Raw genomic sequence first — 24,388 nt, forward strand, 5'->3', positions numbered from 1 at the left:
GGCTTTTTAGTTCCTCTTCACTTTCTGCCGTAAGGGTAGTTTCATCTGCATATCTGAGGTTATTGATATTTCTCCCGGCAGTCTTGATTCCAGCTTGTGTTTCTTCCAGCCCAGCGTTGCTCATGATGTACTCTGCATGTAAGTTAAATAAGCAGGGTGACAATATGCAGCCTTGACGTACTCCTTTTTCTATTTGGAACCAGTCTGTTGTTCCATGTCCAGTACTGACTGTTGCTTGCTGACCTGCATATAGGTTTCTCAAGAGGCGGGTCAGGTGGTCTGGTATTCTCATTTCTTGAAGAATTTTCCACAGTTTATTGTGATCCACACAGTCAGAGGCTTTGGCATAGTCAATAAAGCAGAAATAGATGTTTTTCTGGAACTCTCTTGCTTTTTCCATGATCCAGCAGATGTTGGCAATTTGATCTCTGGTTCCTCTGTCTTTTCTAAAACCAGCTTGAACATTTGGACGTTCATGATTCATGTATTGCTGAAGCCTGGCTTGGAGAATTTTGAGCATTACTTTACCAGTGTGTGAAATGAGTGCAATTGTGCGATAGTTTGAGCATTCTTTGGCATTGCCTTTCTTTGGGATTGGAATGAAAACTGAGCTTTTCCAGTCCTGTGGCCACTGCTGAGTTTTCCAAATTTGCTGGCATATTGAGTGCAGCACTTTGACAGCATCATCTTTCAGGATTTGAAATAGCTCAACTGGAATTCCATCACCTCCGCCAGCTTTGTTTTAAACTATATGCCAGGCCTAATTCTGCACAGGAGGAATACAGGGTAAACAGAGGGTGAGCTCTGCCCTCAGGGAACTTACAACATAGTAGAGTGAGTAGGAGAAACTTTGAAAGTACTATCGTTCAATAAGGTATGTAAACATTGTAGGAAAGGGGAAATAGATCATCGTTAGAGATTTGAGATGGCTACATTTGCTGGGTAGCAGGAAAAACAAGAATAAATAAGATTCCACAAAAGAGAAATTTAAATGTTATAAAAAGAACTAGATGTATGGTTTGAAATATCATTGAATTAGAACTAATGTAAATGTCCATTAGTAGGAGAATTTACTTTAAATTGTGAAATATTAGATAAACACTATTAAATTAGATATCTATATGCACTGACGTATGTAGATATATGTGATGTATTTAGTGAAAATGGAAAGTGCAGAATGATAGTAATCTCATGTTTATAAACTAAAACATAAATAAAAATGCACTCATATATTTGTGCATATGCATAGAAATTGGTCAGGAAGCCTACTCACCAGTTATTAATAGTGCTTACATTTGAGGAGTAGAATCAGGAGAATCAGAAAACAGGGGCTTTCAGTGCATACATCATATATTTCAGAATTATTTTTAATTTAATGCAATGGACATGCGTTTTTATCATTGAAATTCATACTGAAATAATTATAGATTCACACACAGTTGTAAGAAATTGTTCCTGTCCTACAACTCCCTGAGGTTCAGTTCTTTCTTATTTTTTCTTTTTGTCCATTTTCTCTGTTGTTTACATTGGGTAAACTCTGTTTACCTCAAGAACACTGATTCTGTTCTCTGCCATATCCTATTATTGTGCTCATCCAATGAGTTTCAAATTTTCTATTATATTTTTTGGTACTGTTATTTCCATTTGACCGATGCTGAGATTGAGCATGTGAAAACTTAACTGTAAGCTTCCTGGAAGTCAGGGTAAAGCAGGAAACAAAAATTATGCATCTTCCTTTATGAGAAGTAGAAACACAACAATTCTCAATAATGTCAAAGAATTTCCTAGTCTTCTCCTAAGAGAAAGTTCACTACTACAGGAGTAGTTCTCAGAATAACCAGTAAGCGACTGAATGTGCGCTTCCTCAGTGACTCAGTGGTAAAGAATTCACCTGCGATGCAGAAGAAACATGAGTCACAGGTTCAATCCTGGGTTTGGGACGATCCCCTGGAGGAGGAAATGGCAACCTACTCCAATATTCTTGGCTTGGAAATCCCATGGACAGAGGAGCCTGGCAGGCTACAGTCCATAGGGTTATAAAGAGTCAGACACGCACACTGAGAGCTGAATGTATTTTCTACATATCTCTTGAGGGAAATGTTATAGTCCAAAAGAAAATCTAAATGATTACTCAGTCTCAAATTACAGCCCAGGTCACCACAGTTGACAAGGAGAAACGTTATTACAGAGGGAAACAGAAGGACTTAGTAATGAGTTGAGGAAAGAGCTTAGGTCCATAGAAACTCCCAGGTCTGAGAGGAAGTAATTACATACATTGTGATGGTTTAAAAGTATGTGTAACAGTAGCTGCTAAGTAACATCCCCAGAGTGGGAAAGACCCAGTTTATCTTAATCAAGACACTTCATGGCAGACCAGTTATTTGAGTCATGGGTTTCTATGGGCTTTCTGGCAAAAACTGTAGAAAAAGAGAGGTCATTGACAAGTTAGACAGCTGAATGAAATTACTGTCTACAATATCCAGGAAGAGTGGGAATCATTGTTCAGCAGAAACCTGGGGGGTCTGGACTTTCAGCAGAGGGAGGTTTAAAAGGGAATCATGTTGAGAGACCTACTGGGAAAAATGATTCCTTGAATTTGGTTTTCACTGGGTGGCCTGCTGGATGGAATGAGTGGGAAGATTTCATTGAGGAGGTCATTAGGTTGTAGTCTAAATACACTATTTGGAAACCAAGCTAGGATTGCTTCTAAGAAAGTCAGTCGTATCAAATGTAGGAGGAAATATGAAATGAGAATGAAGGTGGACACAGGTGGGTATTAGTATTGTTGTCGAGCATTTTCATCTAAGAGAATGAAAGAATGGTAGCGAAGATGTAGGAAAGACCCAGGAAGTAAGAAAGGAGGATGTAGCTAGTATTCTAAGATGAAAGGATCTGTGAAAAGTCACCCAGAAGGAGTATATTATTGGAACTGTTGTTGTCGATAAATGGTGTCAGGTCAAAAGGATAGCTCAAAAATGCCCAAGATACACATGAAGAAATTGTGGAGGAAGGAATAGGATCACAGGTTTTAGGAAGGAAACTGACCATGAGAAGGCAGATTTCTCAAGAAGATACAAGGTAGAACATCTAGAGCTCTAACAGACTTTGGATGTGGAAAGGCACACATCTCTGCCTCTGCTCTTGAAAGGAAAGATGAGAATATGAATGTGCAGATGGCTTGAAACCCTGATATGCATAAATTAGAATTGTATTTTTCTGTGACTTACTTTCTGTACAATGGCCCATTTCAATATGGTGATGGAAAGCTCAAGCCATTCAAGACTCTCTGTCTTCCATTTTCCTGGTCCTTATTTCTCTCAGGCCACTGCTGAGGGACCCCTTGCTTCTATCAGTCTGTCAGTAGCTCTATGATTTTTCCATGACCTTCAAGGAAATCCTGGCTCCAAGTTGATGCCTGCATGGCTCAGTGAAAGTGAAGTGAAGTCGCTCAGTCGTGTCCGACTCTTTGCGACCCCATGGCCTGCAGCCTACCAGGCTCCTCCATCCATGGGATTTTCCAGGCAAGAGTACTGGAGTGTGTTGCCATTGCCTTCTCCAGAGGATCTTCCTGACCCAGGGATCCAGCCCGGGTCTCTCACAAATGTCCCCAGTACTGTGTGCATACCCTTAGACATTCACTGTCTGGAGTCATGCTTCTGCCTCACCCACGAAGTGCAGTGCATGGCTCGAGGACTCTCACACTTCTGTTCTCCTCAAGTCTGCCCCATCAGTCTTCCATTTTTCTTGTCTAGAGGTGGAACACTGACCTGGTGCAGGAAGGTATATGCTCCATTCACATGGCATTTTACTTATATACTTGTACCTGTCTGAAGCCCTTACCATTTCTGCAAAGGTTTTTGCTCCTGTGACCAGCCAAAAAGACTCTCCCTTTTTTTGTCGGGGTTAGGAGGCTTTTCCTCTGGGTCATACCTTCCCCAAAGTAATGAACATAACCATCTTATTTTCTTGAATATTTTGGGATGGCAGGGAGATGGACTAAACTAGTTAGCATTTCTAAAATATTGAAATGCCACAAATACCAAAGATGAAGAGAATGAGAGTTTATTGTGTACCTGCAAAGTACCAGGCACTTCATCCCTAACAACATTTTAAATGTAGATATTATTTTTACCCCTGTCTAAAGATGAAAAAACTGAGGCTGTGCAAGTTTATACAACATACAAATAAATAGTCATATCTCTGGTGAGTGGCAGAGCCACTTCTCTCTGAACTGTACACTTCATTCTTCCTCTGAAAGTAAAGGGCAGAATGCAGTGTGAATAACATTCAGAGAAAGCCATAGTGAATATTCCTGGCTCTAGTCACCTGTAACTAAATGATGGTGGAAAGGGCTGGTGGAGTTAGAGAAAGGAAGGCACTGGTGGATATCAGAGGGAGGGAGAGGTGGAGAAGTTGATGCCTCATAAGACTATCTGTTGAATTCTATTCAAAGCACCATATTAAAAGCAGAGGCAGCACCTGTGGCAGGAAGCCAAAACTGATCATTGCTGGCAGACATATAGAGGGATAATCAAAGGATAATGGAGAGGTAAGTGATCATAACAACTAGCACAGGGTGGCAGACAGAAGCCTTATGTTTTGGAATAAGGAACACAGGACTGAATTTGAAAGTAACATGGTACTTCATAACAAGGAAGCAAAGATGGAGGGTATAAGAAAAGGTGAAGAAATTTGAAACCATGATGTTGGAGAGATCATATAATCCCATGTTACTCCCCCATTTTCTTATTGCCACATCTTATCCAGTGGGTTTTAACTTCAAGTAGCAATCTAAGAATTGTTCATTGCTTGATGATCTGGAAACAATACCATGGACTGAAGGCACCAGCTCTCTTTTCCTTCTCTTTATATGTAGGAAGAAAGAAAGGAAGAAGTCGAAAACTGTACAGAAGAAAGAAAATGACTTTAGAGTAATTTGACATGATTTCAAATGCAGATGCAATTTCTTCTGTGTGATCGTGAATGAAGGAATAGTTATATTTGTATGACCACTTGGTTGAGAGGCTTTAAGGTTATGATCAGGTGCCTAGTGTAGGACCCTAAACATAGCAGGAGCTCTGCAAATGTAAATCATTTTTCCTACACCTTTATTCATTCAACAGATATTTTTAAAGCAGTTAATTTTATGCCACAGATAATGTATTAATCAGCATAGGCCACCTTATACTGAAGTAATAAAGACCCCTTAATCTCATTTGCTTAAACACAACAGAAGTTTAATTCTCCCACTAACTAAGAAGTCTGCTGTTTATTTAGATGGCTTTATTGGGCATCTCTTCTCCATGTAGCAGTCCAGATCACTTCAGTCTTTTATCCTAACCGTCTTGATATAAGACCTCTTCAAGGATCACTACAACAGAGAAAGTGCTGTCCAGAACTGCTCTTAGAAATTTCTGCCTGGAAGTGACACACATCACTTAGCTGGCAATCCATTGGTCAGAACTAGTCCTGTAGCCTCTCCTACTTCAAGGGGATGAATATGGAGTCTTATGTGTGCCCAGAAGAAGAGAAGAACTGGATATTGATGCATACAAGGAATGCCTTCCACTAGCAAGGCACTAGGTACTTAGTAGTAAACAAAGTAGGCATCATTTATCTTTTCCTCATGGACCTCTCAATCCAGAGTGATATGGGAAAGCTATGGCATCTGAAAAGAGCCAGGTTTCTTCCCAGGCAAGGCAAGGAACTAGATCAAAGTGATTGCATTCAATAAGTATAATGTTATGTGGGAAAACAGGAAAGGGTAACAGTTGAGTATAAGTGACAAGTATGGAGAACTTAGCAATCCTCAATAAATATTTACTGAATGAATGTTAAGAATAAGAAGAAATTTAGCTCTAAAAAAACTAAATGGGAAAGGCGACAGAGAGAGAACAGATATAGGAAGAAAAAACACATGGAAACAGTTTATGCTTTTCAAATGTTCTGAATAATATTTGGGAATAAAAGCTGTTCTTGCTATATCTGCTGCTTCCAGTAAGCCTGAAATATTCTGTGCTGGTCTCTTCTGCCATAGTTGGGCTGAGGAGGAATGCGTTCCCAGCCAGACTGTTTCATTCTTACCTAGTCAAGAATGTGGGAATTGTTGGGAGACTTGGACTCTGACTCATCGTCTAGAATGTTTTATGGTGAATCAAGGTAGCTTGATGGGCAGCTGTCAAATATGGAAGTGTCACAGGCAGTGAGTAAATGTGCCACTATAAATACTGAAAATGCTGCAGAGTTAGGCAAAAACCTTTATGAATACAATTGTATGGCAGAATCTTAGAGAGAGGTGATTCCTTAAAGCTTTAAAATGATTTATATAAAAAAGATTTATTAAAGGAATGATAGAAAACAGGTAAAAAAAGACATTTATAATATATCCCCTACACATAAACCCTGTTAACATTTCAGTATAGTTTAGCTGGTACTCTATCATCTCCCTTTTACTTAACAGTATTTTCCACATCAAAAAATATACTTCTGCAAAATTATTTTTCATGGCTGCATGGTATTGTATCATATGTATGTCTCAAAATATATTTCTTTATCATCCCATTAGGTTGTTTACAGATCATTGCCATTATAAACAATGCTGTTAAAAACTTACCTTGTCTGAATTTCTATGCATCTCTTTATTTCAGAGAGTAATTTTTCTAATTGGAATTAGAATTGGAATTACTATAGTAAGAATTATGTATAATTCAAGGCTTATTATGTACATTACCAAATTGCCCTCTAAAATATTGTTGCAATTTATATTACTACCAACAGTGGATAAGAGCAAAAGAGTGTTTAGGAATCCATAGTCTACAAATGTGGTTATAGAGAATTGACTATATTATAAAAATGTGTTTAATCTTGTCAGCTGTTCACAAAAAGGGGCCCTTAAAATATTATTTTTAAATCCTCCATCCTATATTTCATGCCTTACGCTAAAATCATAAGTATGAGAATTTCACATTAGATTTCTTAGAAAAGAATTTGAGACAGATTCACATATTCTACTAAATGGGCTCATTAATATCATGGGTGCTAGGATAAGATCAATGAATAATTCATTGGATATCTGCAATGATTTTCTCTGTTGACAGAATATATTGAGATCTGCCATTGATATATCCAGGCCTTGCTATATGGCTGTTAAATATCCATTCACGTCTTTAATGATCCTCTGAATAGTAGGCAACTTCTTGTTTGTCTAGAGAAAACCAAGAAAACTTCAGCTGAATTGACTATGTAAACTGAAAAAGATATAGATGAAATAGTCAAGTGTCTACTTATAATATGTATTGCACTAATTTAGACATAAATAATACTTTAAAACACATATCAGGCATAGAGTATTTTTACAAGTATTTCTCTTTTCTCAACCTTATAATTCATGAAGCAGTTTTAGTTCAGCTCCCATGCATTCTTGACATCAGAAAGGTACCACCTTTTCAGGCAGCTGGTATGTTTCTACCACCTGTCATCTGGAATTTAGTCTAAGTAGTTTTGGGGTACAAGATTGTGAGAATATATGATGCCGTCCCTGGAAATCTTTCCTCCAGCTTAAAAGCCCACTTACTACTCATGGTCTCTAGTAACCACTTACTCTGATACTTTTTTTAGTGATCTTTAAAATACTTGTTTTCAACAGTACTTTCAATTATTAAGTCATATCTCCCAAAATAATTACTAACTCTGTATTAAATTCCTTGACTTCTGTTTTTACCGGTCCCATCAAGTGAAGGACTGCTAAAACTATTGAAAATTCTCATCAATTGGCGTCTTAGATTTAAGGCAACTGCCTTAAACTGTACTTTGTGAAAAATAAAGTGAGAGAGTGCCTGGTATTATGAGAGACTTTATAAGGACTTTAGATAAAATGCCTCTTTTTCTGAGGGATAATTATGCAGAAGAAAAATCTCACCTTACATTCATCTATATATTACAGTTTAAACAGAAAGAGAGGGGATCTATACAAATCTCTTTTGTGTTCTTATGCAAAGTGATTATTGAATATGAAAGCTTTTTTCCACCTATAAAAAATGTCTTAAGAATACAGTAGGATTGTCATGCATTTATCTTGTATAGAAACACTGAAAATATAGGTTCGTGGATCCTACTTCTTTGAAAATATTCACATTGGAATTTTTTAAGAACTACGGCTTCTACCCAGTTAAACATCCTTCCAATTCCAAACTGCATCTACTTTTATTTTAATACAAAACAAACAAACCAACAAACAAACAAGCAGCAGAAAATATTTAGAATAGATATTCTCTTAAGGAACCGTAGTGAAAATTTTTGTAACTCAGAATGAAAAATTTAGAGAATCGAGTGGCTAAATTTCCCTGTAGTGTTTCTCCCTCTTTAAAATATGTTATATTGTTTCCATTCTTTTCATCTAAGTATTTCCAGAGTAAAATAACCTATGTTACAGATTAGGTGGCAGCTATTTGATCGATGTGGTTGAAGATAGCATATGGGGTATTCTTTAAATATTTAAAATCTTTGTTCTTGCCCATTGCAGTAGAATATATGAGAATTACCCCCAAAACTTCCCAATAGTACATGTATGTAATACCTGTCATCTTAAAAAGCAATGAACATTTTACCACTGCTTTCTTTGTTATTTGAAGCAAATCAAAGTGAGAGATACAGAGCTTAAAATAAATTGTTACAGAACTCTAATTCTATAAGATCTTACAATTCCAGGAGATTATAAATGCCGTTTTAAAATGTTAATCAGAAGATGCATTTGTTTTAATTCTTGATACTGAAAATATTGACTGAATTGTGAATTAACACATTTAGGGTTGCAGATGTCATTTTTCATGACATTTCCTGAATGATGTAATTTTCATATTTCATATAGCAGTTTGATCAATTTACAGATTTATTTTACATAATTAGTTGGTAAATGAGAAATTCAATTGCTGATATATAACTATTCCTCTGTAATATAGAAAATAAGTTTAAATTCTGAATTATAAATAAAAAAGCAAATATTTTGAAGACATCTGGTCCACATCTGTCTGAAATAAGATAATTTAAAACAGTGTAATTAACTGCAAGAAATACTGAAATATTCACACCTTAGAATGTAAAAAATAACTCATTCCATTTTAGTGTGATTTTTTGAGTTGGTGAATTTTTTTTTTTAATTTTAGTGTCCTTTAGCCTCTCATTCTGTCATTACAAAGAAGACTGACAAGCTAAACAAACAAAAATAATCCATGTTTTTCAAAGCTTCTAATAAATGAAAGAATTATCTTTATTACTATTCTTTTATGTGTTGACTAACCTCCACTCCTAAGTTAATACTCAGCAGACTTAGACTCAGGCCTACCCCCTTTTGATGTATTTATAATTCTCCATTCAATTATTTAAAATGAGAGATTAGTGAGAGAGTCTGTAATCTCACTCCCTAAATTGTGTTTTCCTTGTGGACACAAAGAAACTCAGTAAATGTGAGAGGGAGGTATTCAGACTCACGGAAATGAAAGCATCTTTGGTATATTCTCATGATCAGTAGAGAATTGTCGTTTGAAGACTGATCTTTTCTTTTGTTAAAAACCTGTGTTAAGTGGAATATTAACCATTTTAGGAGAAAGGAAAATACGCTAGACTTCCTATGCATGCCTGCTCAGTCACTTAAGTCATGTCCGACTCTGTGCGACGCTATGGACTGTAGCCTGCCAGGTTGCCATGCCTTCCTCCAAGGGATCTTCCCAAGCCAGGGATCGAACCCGTGGTGTCTCCTGCATCCCAGACAGATTCTTTACCGGTGAGCCACCCAGGAAGCCCAGACTTTCTATGTTCTAACCCCAAAATGTGAAAAACGTGATACATTTCTTCCTTAATGAAAAGCTGCAGAACCTTAAAACTTTTATAGGACTGAATTTCGATCCATGATAGAGAAGTTAGGGGTTCCCTGGTGGTTCAGATGGTAAAGAATCTCTCTGCAATGCAAGAGACCCAGGTTGAATCCCTGGGTTGGGTAGATCCCCTGGAGAAGAATTTGGCTACCCACTCCAATATTCTTGACTGGAGAATCCCATGGACAGAGGAGCCTGACAAAGTTAGATTCATGAACACACACGACAATAATGCTACAGTATAAGGGTGGGGGAAGATCTCTGCTCTGATGCCAGAGGCTCTCCTAACAGTAGACCAGGAGGAGAATTGAGCCTATGAGAAGTGAAAACTCTTTTCCTAATACATGCCCTAAGATATCACAAGTTATATTTTGTGTTTTTACTTCCAGGGAGCATGATAAAGATCCAGAGAGTTTTTTTAAGGTATTGATGCATCTTAAGGACTTAGGACTCAATTTCCACGTATCTGTCCTTGGAGAAACCTTCACAGATGTCCCAGGTATCTCTCTTGTATTTTCTAGTGTGTATTTTTATAGATGATATAAGCTCTACAACTTAAGTATTAATTTCCATGTTTCCCTTTGTTAGAATAATCAAGATGAGCACTGTCAACCAAAAGATTATACGATGGCATTAAAGTGTGATTCAATTAAAAAAATACTTAAGTAAGCATTCTTTGATTTAAGTTGAGAACGTGAAGTCATCTCTTTTATCAAATATAGTTTATACAATGCATCTTGATGTAAATAAAATATATTGCTTTAGGCATCTTAACAGTTAAGGAAAGTGGGAATTTGTAATTGGATATACAACCTCTCACCTCAGGGTCACTGGTTTGAATCCTACTCTCTCTGGTAATGGCTGAAATACATTACCATCTGTAGGTGGCCTGTGTAAAGCATTTTGGCATCAAACTTGTAAAGCAGAGTAGATATATATCATAGCTGTCATTGGTCCATGCTTTTTTAATTGAACTTGAGAAAGCAAACAGAAATCTGAAGCTGATAGCAGCAAGTCTTCTCATCCCTAATGCCATAGGGAGCTTCTTCTGAACCATTTCCTTCACCCTGCATCCTCACTGAGCATATCTGTGTCAGAAGATGGGAATCTTGACCACCATTCTAAGGTCTTAAATGTTCATGTTTTTTAAGTTTTGGATATTCAACTTTTTTTGTAAACTCCAAGTATGCATGAGTGGGTTCTCAGTTGCTAAGTCTTGTCTGACTCTCTGCAACTCTGTGGACTATACCCCACCATGTTCCTCCATGCATGGAATTTCCCAGGTAAGAATACTGGAGTGAGTCGCCGTTTCCTTCTCCAGGGAATCTTCCCAACTCAGGGATGGAACCTGCATCTCCTGCATTGGCAGGCAGATTCTTTACTACTGAGCCACCTGGGAAACCCAAACCCCAAGTATGCAGACAAGGAAAGTTCCTATCATCATGCTCTATGACTCTTAAAGTATTAGTCACTCAGTCGTGTCCAACTCTTTGCACCCCGATGAACTGTAACCCACCAGGCTCCTCCATCCATGGGATTTTCCAGGCAAGAATACTGGGGTGGGTTGCCATTTCCTTTAAGGACCATGTAAACGTTACCCTCACTTAGCCAGTACTTTGTGATTCTGGTATGATGTGAGGAAGTACACCGAGCTTGTACCTCAGTAGCCTCATCTGATATGGCTCATCCTCTGCCCCCTGCACTTGTAGACACCAGCTTCTTTTTAGTTCCTCTAAATTTCCAAACTTCTTTAAACCTCTGGATATTTGCCTGCTGCCTGCTGCTGCTGCTGCTAAGTCACTTCAGTTGTATCCGACTCTGTGCAACCCCAGAGATGGCAACCTACCAGGCTCCGCCTTCCCTGGGATTCTCCAGGCAAGAACACCGGAGTGGGTTGCCATTTCCTTCTCCAATGCATGAAAGTGAAAAGTGAAGGTGAAGTTGCTCAGTATTGCCTGACTCTTAGCCACCCCATGGACTGCAGCCTACCAGGCTCCTCCATCCATGGGATTTTCCAGGCAAGAGTACTGGAGTGGGGTGCCATTGCCTTCTCTGCGACATTTGCCTATTTGTTATTCATTTGATCTCAGTTCAGGTGTATTTTCTTTCAGTGTGAAACTTTATCATGGTCTCATGGCACCCTATACTTTTACCTTATGATACTTTCCTTAGTTTCTAATCATATAATTATGTGAAATTTCTTATCTCACTGCCACACATACACACAAACACAAAGTAGAACATAGGTGCTGGGTAGACAAGGGTTGTGACCATCTCATTCATCAGTGCTCCTCAAAGCCTAGTGCAGTGCCTGACACAAGGCTGGAACTCAGTGAGTGAGTGTTGGGTAAACAGGTAGAAATACTGTGAACTTCCTGCCTTCAAGCAATTTATAGTTTTCTTAAAGAAGGAACAGTTTTGCGTAAGCAGAGGAAACAGGAAGGGAAACACAGGACAATATAATTATACATGAGTACTGACACATGTGGCTTACTTAGAGTAGAATGTTAATTGAAGGGCTAGCACTTGAATAGCCAGAGGATTAGGATTAGGATCCCAAAAGGGGAAGCAACATGGGAAAAGCATGGAGAAGCAAATATTACAGATATTATACTGAAATGAGAGAACAATTTCAGGGATTAGTGCTATGAGATCCCTAAGTAGAATAGAAGATTCTGCATACAAAAGTTAGTAAGTAAGTAATACATAGACAGGGTAGAGCCAAAGTATGGAGGATCTGCAAAGTAGGTTGCTGCTGCTGCTAAGTCGCTTCAGTCGTGTCCGACTCTGTGTGACCCCAGAGACGGTAGCCCACCAGGCTTCCCCATCCCTGGGATTCTCCAGGCAAGAACACTGGAGTGGGTTGCCATTTCCTTCTCCAGTGCACGAAAGTGAAAAGTGAAAGTGAAGTCACTCAGTCGTTCCCGACTCTTAGCGACCCCATGGACTGCAGCCTACCAGGCTCTTCTGTCCATGGATTTTCCAGGCAAGAGTACTGGAGTGGGGTGCCATTGCCTTCTCCGGCAAAGTAGGTTAGGTAAAGGTAAAAAATAGGGAGCCTTGGTCTTGAACTGGAAAGAGATATGATGAAACCTGTATTTTAGGAGGATTTCTGTTGCAGTGATATGTAGGCAGAATCACAGTAAGACTGCAGAGTCATCCAAGCATGGGCTCTGTGAGGTGGTTTGTTTTTGTTCAGTCACTAAGTCATGTCCGACTGTTTGTGACCCTAGGGACTGCAGCACACCAGACTTCCCTGTCTTCCGCTCTTTCCTGGAGTTTGCTCAAAATCATGTCCATTGAGTCAGTGATACTATCCAACCATCTCATCCTCCATCATCCCCTTCTCCTGCCCTCAGTCTTTCCCAGCATCAGGGTGTTTTCCAATGAGTCAGCTCTTCACAACAGGTGGCCAAAGTATTGGAGCTTCAGCTTCAGCATCAGTGTGGTGGTTGGTGGCAGAAAGATTAGTGAGAGGGCTGTTAGGAGAGAGATTCTCAAGGAAAACACGGAAAAGAATTTGGTAGATGGATGGCTGTCGAGAAAGAAGGAAGAAAAAAATCAGCTTATTTGCAAAGCTGGTGATTTCAGTCTCGTTTTTGCCAGTATTGAGATGTTTGTGGATGAACTGAAGAAAGTGGCTGGAGAATACCACTAAGCAGAGGGCTTCTCAGCCAGCTTCACTGTTGGGTAATTTTAAGCCACCACTACAAAGAAGACTAGGTTTTTCCTCAAAGGGCCATGTTTTTGGAATCACAGCTCTCCCTTCCCACCCGTTTAGCAATTTAGAGCAGCATCGTGGGGATTGAAAGTGGGATGGGAAGCAATTAGGGGCCTGAGAATTGAGTGCTCAGTAATTACAGGCTCAATCTTTTACTCACTTTGGCCTGACCTCAACACATACTTATTGAACACCTTAGAAGAGGGATTTCACGGTGAACAGGATGCAGCCTGCGCCTCAGGGAGCCCTGCCCTGGGGAGACACTTCCGTATGAATGCTGTGGATCCCTGTGGGATGCTGTGGATGACCACAGGAAGAGTCCTGTCACCTATGCACACACTTCTGTTACTCCCAGTCTCAACTGGTACTCCCTTCTGCCTTCGCCTCTGGCCCATCTGTCACGTCCAATGTGAATCAGCTCTTTAAGGCTGCAGCCCTTCACCTTGCACGTGAGAAGAGCGCGGGTTGTTGGCTTGATGAATGAGTCTGATGGCTTTCCAGGTTGTGCTCCTAGATGGCCACATTGCAGTCTTTATTCCAGAGGTTTCCTAACAGGACATTTCGTGTAACTTCAGTTGTTTGCATCACTGTTCGGGCTTGACAAGCACTAATATAGCACTTGGTGTATTTCAGGCATTGTTCTAAGCCATTTATAAATGTTAAATCTTTAACCTCTTAGCAGTCTTGTTCAGCATTACTATCTCCATTTTTCTTAGTGGGGGAAACTACACTAAGGTACGGAGGTACACCAAGGTACAGAGACGTTAAGTGAGGTCACATAACTATGTAGTATTTTTAACCACTGTGCTATGCTACATTTCCATTTTCTTGTTTTCTGACCCAAGTGTTTCTCTAAACATTTTTTCCCACAACTCACCATCTAGCACTTCACACAAAGGGTTACCTAGCAGGTATAGAGGAGCCTGACAGGCTATAGTCCATGGGGGTCACAAAGAGTCAGACAGGATTTAGTGATGAAACAGCAACAACAACAAAAGCAGGTATACATTTCTTTGCCTGCTGCCTCTTCCAGGTGCCCTATTAGCATATCTAAAACCCATACTTTAACACCAACTTCTCTCTGTTGAAACTATGCAGTATCAGCCAGAAGAATAACTCTGGACACTGTTAACATTTGTGAGGAAGTGGCTTTCTTGTAAATAATTGCAAAAATAGTTATTATTACGCTGTTCATTGCTCCTGTTGACAGAATAGAAGCAGATATTTGCTACTTGCTTGGTCCTTTGCTGAGTTATTTCATGTAATGCTCATGATAATCCCAGCGGAGTATGTATTATTATCCCATTTGATAGATGGAAAAACTGAGTCTTTGAAAGTTTAAATCACTTTGATTATACTGTTTGTGGGTCAAATTTTGTCTTTCACAAGCAAAACCAAGACAGGTTTAATACATGACAGCAGGGCCATTAATTACTCTTTTTCTCCTTGAGGTGTGATTTACATATAACATTGTATACATTTAAGGTGTACAGTGTGATAATTTGATACATTTACACGTTGCAACATGATCATCAGTGTAGTTCTAGCTAAGGCCTCTCTCACACCACATAATTATTTCTTTTTTGTGATAAGAATATGTAAAATCTAGTCTTCAAGCAATTTCGAAGTATATAATACAGTATTGTTGACTATAATGACTATGCTGTACTTTAAAAAAAATTGTTATTCCATTATAATATACATACCATACACTCCACTTGCTTCACTTGCACATTTCAATGATTTTTGGTATATTTACAGAATTGTGTAATTATCACCATGCATAGAGTTTGTTTGTTTGTTTGTTTTTGGCCATGGGTCATTTGGGGTCTTAGTTCCCAACCAGAGATCAAATCTGCACCCCTTACAATGGAAACAGAGTCTTAACCACTGGACATCCAGGGAAGTCCCCACTATGCTATTCTTTTGATCTCCAGGACTTATTCTTACTCTACTTGAAAATGTGTACATTAATTACTCCTTATTCAACTTCTTTCTCCTTCCCTCTCCACAGAGCTTGTAGGAAAAGGTAACATATTTCTGAGCAATGGCATTAGCACCAATGAGTTTTACTGCCCTTTTTGATGCAGCAATCTCTTTTAAATTCCTTTTGAAAATATTAAAACCACAGTAGAGCGACTTTGTAGAGTTTTCATACTGTTGATTGTTTTCAAATTATGTTGTTGCAAGGTTTTTATCATCCTTTTTTCTGAAAAATGTGATAGAGTAAGATTATTGATTCTAGTTCATTTATAGCTACATAGTTTATAGCTCTTTTGTATCATCCTTTCATCTTACAAGAGGAGCATGACCTAGGACAGTGACTATTCCAAGTGCTCAGAGCTGAGCACAGTGTGTGAGACAGGCAGTAGTAGATTGCTGCAAGGTTGGGAGTAGAACATAGGAGTCAGTCCTCTCATCCCTACTCCTATATGTGTTCAGTAAGTGTTTTTCTGTTTTTTTGTTTTTTGTTTTTATTTTGGCTGTGCTGGGTCTTTGTTGCAGCACACGACTTTCTCTAATTGTGGTACACGGGAGTTTCTCTAGTTATGGAGCACAGCTTCGGGTTCGGTAGTTGTAGCGCGCCGACTTCTCGAGTTGTGGTGTTTGGGCTTAGTTGTCCCAAGGCATGTGGGATATTAGTTGCCTGACCAGGGATTGAACCCACATCCCCTGCATTGGAAGGCAGATTCTTAAGCACGGGACCACCAGGGAAGTCTCGGTTTTGTATGTTTTATGCCAAGTACTAAACGAGATGTTTAGGTTGAAGTGGTGAATAAAGCAAAATATCTTTTGTGATGTTTGCATCACAGAAGTAGTCCAACTCCAGTGCTTTATTCATCAGTTCCTAGAGCACTTAAAACATGCCAAGTACTGTTTGAAGCCCCTTGTGCATTGCCTTCTATTTTTCCTTTTAATTAATTTAATTTTAATTGGAGGCTCATTCCTTTACAATATTGTAGTGGTTTTTGCCATACATTGACATGAATCAGCCATTTGTGTACATGTGTCCCCCATCCTGAACGCCCTCCCCCCAACTCCCTCCCCATCCCTCGGGGTCATCCCAGTGCACCGGCCCTGAGCACCCTGTCTCATGCATCGAACCTGGACTGGCGATCTGTTTCACATATGGTGATCTACTTGTTTCAGTGCTATTCTCTCAAATCATCCCAACCCTCGCCTTCTCCCACAGAGTCCAAAAGTCTGTTCTTTATCTCTGTGTCTCTTCTGCTGTCTCACATATAGGGTCATTGTTACCATTTTTCTAAATTCCATGTATATGTGTTAATATACTGTATTGGTATTTTTCTTTCTGACTTACTTCACTCTGTATCCAGTTTCATCCACCTCATTAGAACTGATTCAAATGCACAACAGCCCTGTAAATTAAGCTCGGTTGTATCATTTTACAGCTGAAAAAAGTAAGAAACAGGGAGATTAAGTCACTTGCCTGAAATCACACATCCATCCAGTTTTCAATCCACAATTCAAACCTTGTCAGTCCACCTTTCTGCCATTATCCTCTAAGTGGAAACCATAAAATTATCCCTATTTTATAAGTAAGAAAGCAGAAGGTGATAATGGTGGAAAATTCCTGGCTACACATATGAAATCATTTCCATTTTCTCTAATAATTTCTATGCAAATGGAAAGTTTAAAAACAAACAAAGAACCCCCACAAAGCCTCAGATTCATTTCCTAAATATATCACTCCTCAGACATTAGAGTGAACTCCCTCTTCTTTCTGCCATCTGTCTTCATCACAAGAAAGGTGTCAAAAACAATATGAAGTGGAAAGATATTCCAAATAATACTTGGCATATATTTACTGTTCCATAAATACTATTTGAATGAATGAAGAATAAGTCTAATGTAATAGAATAATGTTTACATACCATATCAGGTATATAAGAACCTTTGTTGAAATGATTTCCAAATATTAGAGAATTAGTGAATGAAAATAGAGAACCCTAAGACTTAAGGAAGCTCTAAATGGTTCTATATTATATTTTCTGTTTTCATATAAATGACCTTGATTTAACCTAAATCTATTTTTCAATCTGTTCTCATATTTCAGCTCTTACATCAATCAGAATAAGCTAAATTATGCTAAACTAACAGCCTTAAAAATCTCAATGGCTTAAAACAGTTAACACTTATGTTTTTATTCATTCTATGTACTTATTGCAGGTGAGCAGTAGTCTTCTACTCATATGGTCACTCAGGGACCTAACCTTATAGAAAGAGACCCAAGCCTTCACCATCACAAGCATTACCTGTTACTATGCCGGGTGGAAGAGAAAGCTGGGAGGTTCTTCCGTTAGCAAGTTACTGCTCTGGCCTAAAAGTGACATTGCATGTGTGCGTGCTCAGCCACCAAGTCGTGTCCGACTCTGTGCCACCCCATGGACTGTAGCCTGTCAGGCTTCTCTGTACATGAAATTTCCCAGGCAAGAATACTGGAGTAGGTTGCCATTTCCTTCTCCAGGGGATCTTCCCAACCCAGGAACCAAATCTAAGACTTCTGCATCGACAGGCGGGTTCTTTACCACTGAGCCACCAGGGAAGCCCAGAAGTGACAAAGGGTTCCACTCCAATCTTTGTCCAGAACTTGTTGAAGAGTGCTGCCCAACACTAAGCGGGCCAGGAAACGCAATCCTGCTTTGAGCCCAGAATGGGAGAGAGCAGAAATAGCTGATGCAAAGCGCTTGTTGACACCATAGCTCCCTACCCAAGATATCTGTCTCGGTCTGATATCTGGGTGAGTCTTCCCTGTTGAATGAATAACTTAATAAGTACGAGAGTACTGCTCATAGTCTTCTTGCTGGAGACAGCTCAGCTAGTGTCTGCAGGCACATTGAGCACCTGTGTCCCATTCAGCAGTCCATACAAAGTCGAGCTGGGCTCTGTGGGAATGGAGTTAATGATCACTTATGGTGATGGCATTTTGAAAAGCTTACAGTGTCAGTCAGCAGTGGTTTTGCCCTTCACCCCTAGGGGATGTTTAGCAATGCCCAGAGACATTTTTTGGTTCTTACAGCTGTTGAGGGGAGGATGCTACTGGCATCTAGTGGGTAGAGGCCAGGACACAGGACAGTCCCTTAAACTGCACAAGACAGCCCCCACACAGAGAACTCTCCAGCCTAAAGTGTCGTTGGTGCCACAGTTGAGAAGCTGTGATTCTATGAATTCAAGTCAGAAGGGCAGGTTTCAGACTGGGTCCTATCGTTTTTTAGATTAAACTCAGTTAATCCATCTGTGCAGTACAAAAGAGGAGATGGGTGGGAAAGAGAAATGATAATAATAATTATGATAATAAAACCACCCACCCTATCTCACCTCTTGTGAGTTATAGTGAGGATTTTAGGCACAGTAACATAATTTGGGGGAGAGTACTTTCTAAACTTTTAATACTGTCTGGTTTTTATTATAAGACTCATGAACTTCTCTTCAGAGTTTATATATGGAGTGAGTCTTTAATGCATTTTGTATCTGAAGAGGACATTAATGATGCTGAACCTTAAAAGTTCATTCTTGCCATTATTTTAATTATTTTTAATCCAAAAATTGAAAGGTCATTCTGCCACATAAAGCATCCATCAGACTCCATGTTACAAATGAACCAAAAAGCCTAGAAGCTTCACAGTGTAAATATTTTAGCTTTGGCCAGTTCTCATGACAAGGTCACATTATTAGCCCTTGAGATGGGGTGTGTGTGTGTGTGTATGTGTTTTAAGAAGAAGAAAAGAAGCAGCAGCAAATACTTAAGATATCAAATCAATGGAATGTGTCTGTATATTTAATAATTTCTCACAAATGATAATTCTAAACCAAATACTTTGTTCTATGAACAGCCAAAGCCTTACATCAGGATTCCTCTTCCCAGCTTTGTGGAAGAAGGAGTTTTAGCTTTGGCCATGGGCAGTGGGGAGGTGATAAAACTACAAGAAAAGTAAGAACCTGAACTACAGTTTCGTCAGACAGAAGTTCTTCCTTCTGGTTCATCTTTAATTTGAGGTTAAGAACAGTATGTGGAAAGCTTCTGGTTAGTATCTGGCATGACAATGGTTATTACAGTGATCTTGGCATATTCCTGATCCTTTGCTCTGGAGTCAAATGTCAGATAATTATGTAACATTCCCCCCTCCCCCCATCTCCCTGTTCATTCAGCTCCCAGCTATGATCTCATTTTCAGCAGAGCAGCTACGCTAAGGAGGAAATAATAGAAACACAAATAACTTACATCACATTAATATAAAGGTATAAAATTTTGCTACAGGGGGACCCAGCAGAAGGAAAACTATTAATATATTGATCAGTGTTGAATTGTAATATGATTATATATGAGATGAAGTAAATGTGCCAGTAAGATTAAATAAACTCATTCTCTCTAGACTATATGTTTCCCCAAACCTGTTCCTTTTTCTTTTTTTTTTTAAACAAATTTTGTCACTATTCATTCCCCTGAACACAGAAGTATTAACTGAGTTCCTACTGTGGTCTAGCACCATATGGTGAATACCAAGAAGAGAAGATGTCATTGCTCTAAAATCTTAATGTCTGGGAAACAAAAACATTTTAAAAATCACATTTTATGATACCATGTCCTTGTTTGTATTATAACATTTTCAGATAAATTTTGAATACATTATTTCATAACCCTTACAACAATCTAGTGACTAGCTAGTAAAATAGGCAGTAACACCCTCTGTTTATAGCTGAGAGAAATTATTTATGTTGAAATAACATGGATCTGAGGTGGATTTTCTGCAGACAGAGCCACCTTCATATGATTCTTAGAAATAGGCATATCATTAATTCTCCAAGAACTGATTGGGGAAGTCAGTTACGAAGAATCTGATTTGAAACTGTCTCCCAATCCTTTGCTGAAGAAGACAACAAAATATAATGGGAAAGTGGGGAAGATTAAAATAAGTATAGACATATATGCTCCTGGGACTTTACAGGTGGTGCTAGTGGTAAAGAACTGGCCTGCCAGTGCAAGAGACATGAGAGACAGAGGTTTAATCCTTGGGTCGGGAAGATCCCCTGGAGGAGGGCATGGCAACCCACTCCCATACTCTTGCCTGGAAAATCCCATGGACAGAGGATCCTGGCAAGTTACAATCCACGGGATCACAAACAGTCGGATACAACTGAACCAACTTAGCACTCTTGTATGCGTATATGCTCTTGACAGGAAAGAATAGATAGAAATGACAGTAACTCTTAAGATAATTTATAAATTTAACAAGATTCCAATTAAGATGCCCAAATAACACTTTATATATCCTCACAGACTAGTTCTAAAATTCCTACAAAATAAAGAAATAAGCGGAAAGAATATCAAAGAAATCACTTACAAAGAAATAATGAAGGAAAACACATCTTACCAGATTCAGAACACATATGAAGGGGTAACTTCTCAAAGAGTACTTTACAGATTCAAAAACATGAAGGTAGAGAAAGGGACAAAAATAGAGAATTCAGAAGTAAACCCAGCTTGCATATAAATTAACATCCACCACACTTACATAACAAAATTTAATATGCTTATCCCAACTTTATAATATTTTTAAGTGAAAACAGGAAACTGAGTAAAATAAGTTTGTGGAATAAAACTAATAAAACAAATTATTTGTGTAAGTAATTATATATTTTAAATATATGCTACAAATAAAAGATGACACAAACATTAACACAGTAAAAGTACAATAACTTACTCAACTCTTATTGTGTGACAAGCATAAGGCTCGGCCTTTTACTCACACAACTAATAAACAACAGAGATAGTGATAAGCTGAAGAAATAAGTGCTAAATCAAATTTGGGGAATAAAAACTTTTAATTCTTCTATTAATAAAATAAGTATAAATACAAAGAATTCATGAGAGAGCAGTTACATTAACCAAAACAATAAAAGTAAAGGCATATCCTAACAAAGACTGGCCAACTAATGGGGAAATATCTGTATGTATGGTGAAGCCAATGCAAATTATGTTTCCTGAGCCGTATAAGTTTCTATACCCTTGGTGTGACTCAGTAATTTCATACCAAAGAACATCCCATGGAAGTAATTCTCATGCCTCATCCTTGTTTCTACTGCCTCTTTCCCAGTTTTTGGCCTTATATTCTGGAGAAGAAAATGGCAACCTACTCTAGTATTCTTGACTGGGAAATCCCATGGACAGAGGAGCCTGGCGGTCTACAGTCCATAGGGTCACAAAGAGTTGACCAAACTTGGCCACTGAGCACACATGCATGTACACCCTTATATTCTGGAACCTTAATTCTTCCAAACCCTTCATATTGGTCTTCTGGCCTCTGGACACTTTGGTATTTGATTCATCCACTTACTGTTATTGGTCTTCTTTCTAAACCCAGCCCATCCAAGAAGAGAATCACAATAGTATAACAAGAATAAGAACATGTCTCATAGGCTTGCTGTGGGATGAACTTAAATTTCCTGTTAATAAATGAGGTCCTTCAAACCCTGACCCCAACCTAATCCCTCATGAATTCCAATCTCCTGAGTACATCTGTGCACTTATCCATTTCCATGCCTTGTATTATTTATTGTTGAAATTCCTTTGCCCCTCAGCACATAGACACATGCATATCCTTTCTCTGTTTGCAAAATCCCAACTCCAGTGGTGCTTCTTCTGTGTCTCCCCTTTTCCTTCCCTCCTAAGTTGCTCCCAGCACCCTTCATCATTCCGTTGTTTTCTGAGCACATTTCACTGTGCACTACAGTCAGTTGCCACTTGGCTGCCCTAAAGGGTGGTGGTATAAGTGACCTGAAGACACTTTGCAGGTGAAGAGTATGACTTCTTAGAAACAGCTGCCTGGGTTTCAGAGTCAGCAACACTCCCAGTTGGAGGGGCAAGCTCCCCTGCCCACCTCCCACCGATACCCCAGACAAAGGTGAAGTTCCTGTTCAATGTACTTGAGAGTCTTTCTTTTCCTTTCTCAGGAAAGGTTTGTGAACTGTGCAGCTGCATTTCCCTCACAAATGCTCCGGAGACTCACTGTGTGTGTGAGTTAAATCGCTTCAGTCGTGTCCAACTCTGTGCAATCCTATGGACCATACCCCCCAGGCTCCTCTGTCAGTGGGATTCTCCAGGCAAGAATACTGGAGTGGGTGGCCATTCCCTTCACCAGGGGATATTCCCAACCCAGGGATCGAACCTGCATCTCTTACATCTCCTGCATTGGCAGGTGGATTCTTTACCACTAGCGCCACCTGGGAAACCCCAGGAGACTCACTAGACTTACTAGACACAAGTAACTGGTAACAGCTCACTCCCATTGTTCAGCGTAGCCACTGAGAATCACTTTTTCCCCTGATCACACCCAGACATACCATTCCATCAGGCCTAAACTTTAAAACTGCTTGAACTCTACTCCTGCAGCTTCTGTAAGTGGAATATCTATCTTTTACATGGAAACCAGAAAATCCCATGCAACTCTCAAGGCAAAATCATTTATCCATCCTACCAGGGGGAAGACTGTGAAAATAATATGTCCTAGAATACAGCTCCCAAAACATCTCTCAAGAAGTTGTTCTCAAAAGTTATAGCTATGAAAACATTACTGAGGAAAAATATTCTTTAATTTTCATAAACTGTCCTTAAAATTTGTGAGAAATCTACACCAGAGGAAGACACAAGGAGATGGATGAGTTAATTAAATAATGAATGGGAAAAAGGCAAGACATTGATAGAAATTAGAAACAGACGCTACTTTTGAAAGCTGCAAACGTACCTATGACTTGGATTGACAGATAGGAGATCTTGGAATATGTTTGCTGCACGTTGCTTTGGAGTTTTATCTTTTTGAGTTCCTATAGTCATGTATGGTCATGATTTGGAGTGTGGTATGGTCAAAATAAAATTTGCCTCACTAAGGGACTTTGGTGGAGAGCCTGACTATTTTACAAATTCAAGTTTCCTGCAATGGCTATCAGAACAGGAGTCTCTGACAGAAAGCAGCACAACAGGGAGTGGCTATCTGGATGCAAAGAGTGAGTTTTTGCAGATGTATCTCTCCTTGCCTAAATTGTTACATTTGAAAAATGGAAACCATCACAGATACATGGTGCAGTGGAATGAACACTGCCCTGGAATTTAGAAGCTCAAGATCTGGTTCTAGTTCTTACACTGATTAGCCATGTCACCTCCTTCAGCCTTAGCATACTTGTCCACAAAATAAAGTCATCCAAAAGAGGTTACAACTAGAAAGAATGTTAGTGATCAGGGCACATCAGCTTTTTAAATGGGTACACATCCCTGTACCCCTGTCCCCAAGGGGATTTCACAGAGTGACAGTTTTTGAAGTTTTAATTGTAAAAACTGAGTATAATAGTTATGCTTTTTCAAAACATATTTTATTCCTCATTCCAATATCTGTCTCCACTCGCAACCCCAAGTCCCACCTCAGGCAGTTAAGAACCAATGATCTAGGCCAGTCACATCCTCTGGCCACTCTCATGGGGTGACTAGAGTTGCCCTCTGCTCCATCCTTAAGCTTCTGCTAACTTCAACTTCCTAAAGATGATTTCCATGTATCTCACCTTCTCTACTCTTCCCCTTATCAAATAAGTATAAACCTCATTGGTCAGGATTTCTCAGTATGGTTTCAACTACCTTTCTAGCCTTTCTTCAGTCCTTATCCATGAGTATCCTGGGATGTGGCCTAGTTTATTCCATGTTCCCTGAAGGTAACTCACTTTGTCACTACCCAGAGCCCCTTCCTCCTCATCTCTCTGTGCAAGCTCAATCCGTCTTCCAAGACTCACC

The 24,388-nt window shown here is 39.2% G+C and overlaps 1 protein-coding gene across 23 annotated transcripts in view; it reads left to right on the top strand.

Annotated features, from left to right (window-relative positions):
- GTDC1 (glycosyltransferase like domain containing 1) overlaps window positions 1-24,388 on the top strand; it is a 496,188-nt gene that overhangs the window by 386,095 nt on the left and 85,705 nt on the right. For 21 of the 23 annotated variants that reach the window (XR_009490748.1, XR_009490749.1, XM_059875323.1 and 18 more), the window contains one exon: window positions 10,259-10,368. The exons of the other annotated variants lie outside the window; for them this stretch is intronic. Coding sequence is in view for 19 of the 21 variants with exons in the window: in XM_059875323.1 (XP_059731306.1) it covers window positions 10,259-10,368 (110 nt within the window). In the remaining 2 variants the exon portion in view is untranslated. The remainder of the gene's footprint in view (window positions 1-10,258; window positions 10,369-24,388) is intronic. 23 annotated transcript variants of the gene reach the window in all.

The sequence above is a fragment of the Bos taurus genome, chromosome 2 (assembly GCF_002263795.3).
Source record: "Bos taurus isolate L1 Dominette 01449 registration number 42190680 breed Hereford chromosome 2, ARS-UCD2.0, whole genome shotgun sequence".
NCBI classification, from domain to species: Eukaryota; Metazoa; Chordata; class Mammalia; order Artiodactyla; family Bovidae; genus Bos; species Bos taurus.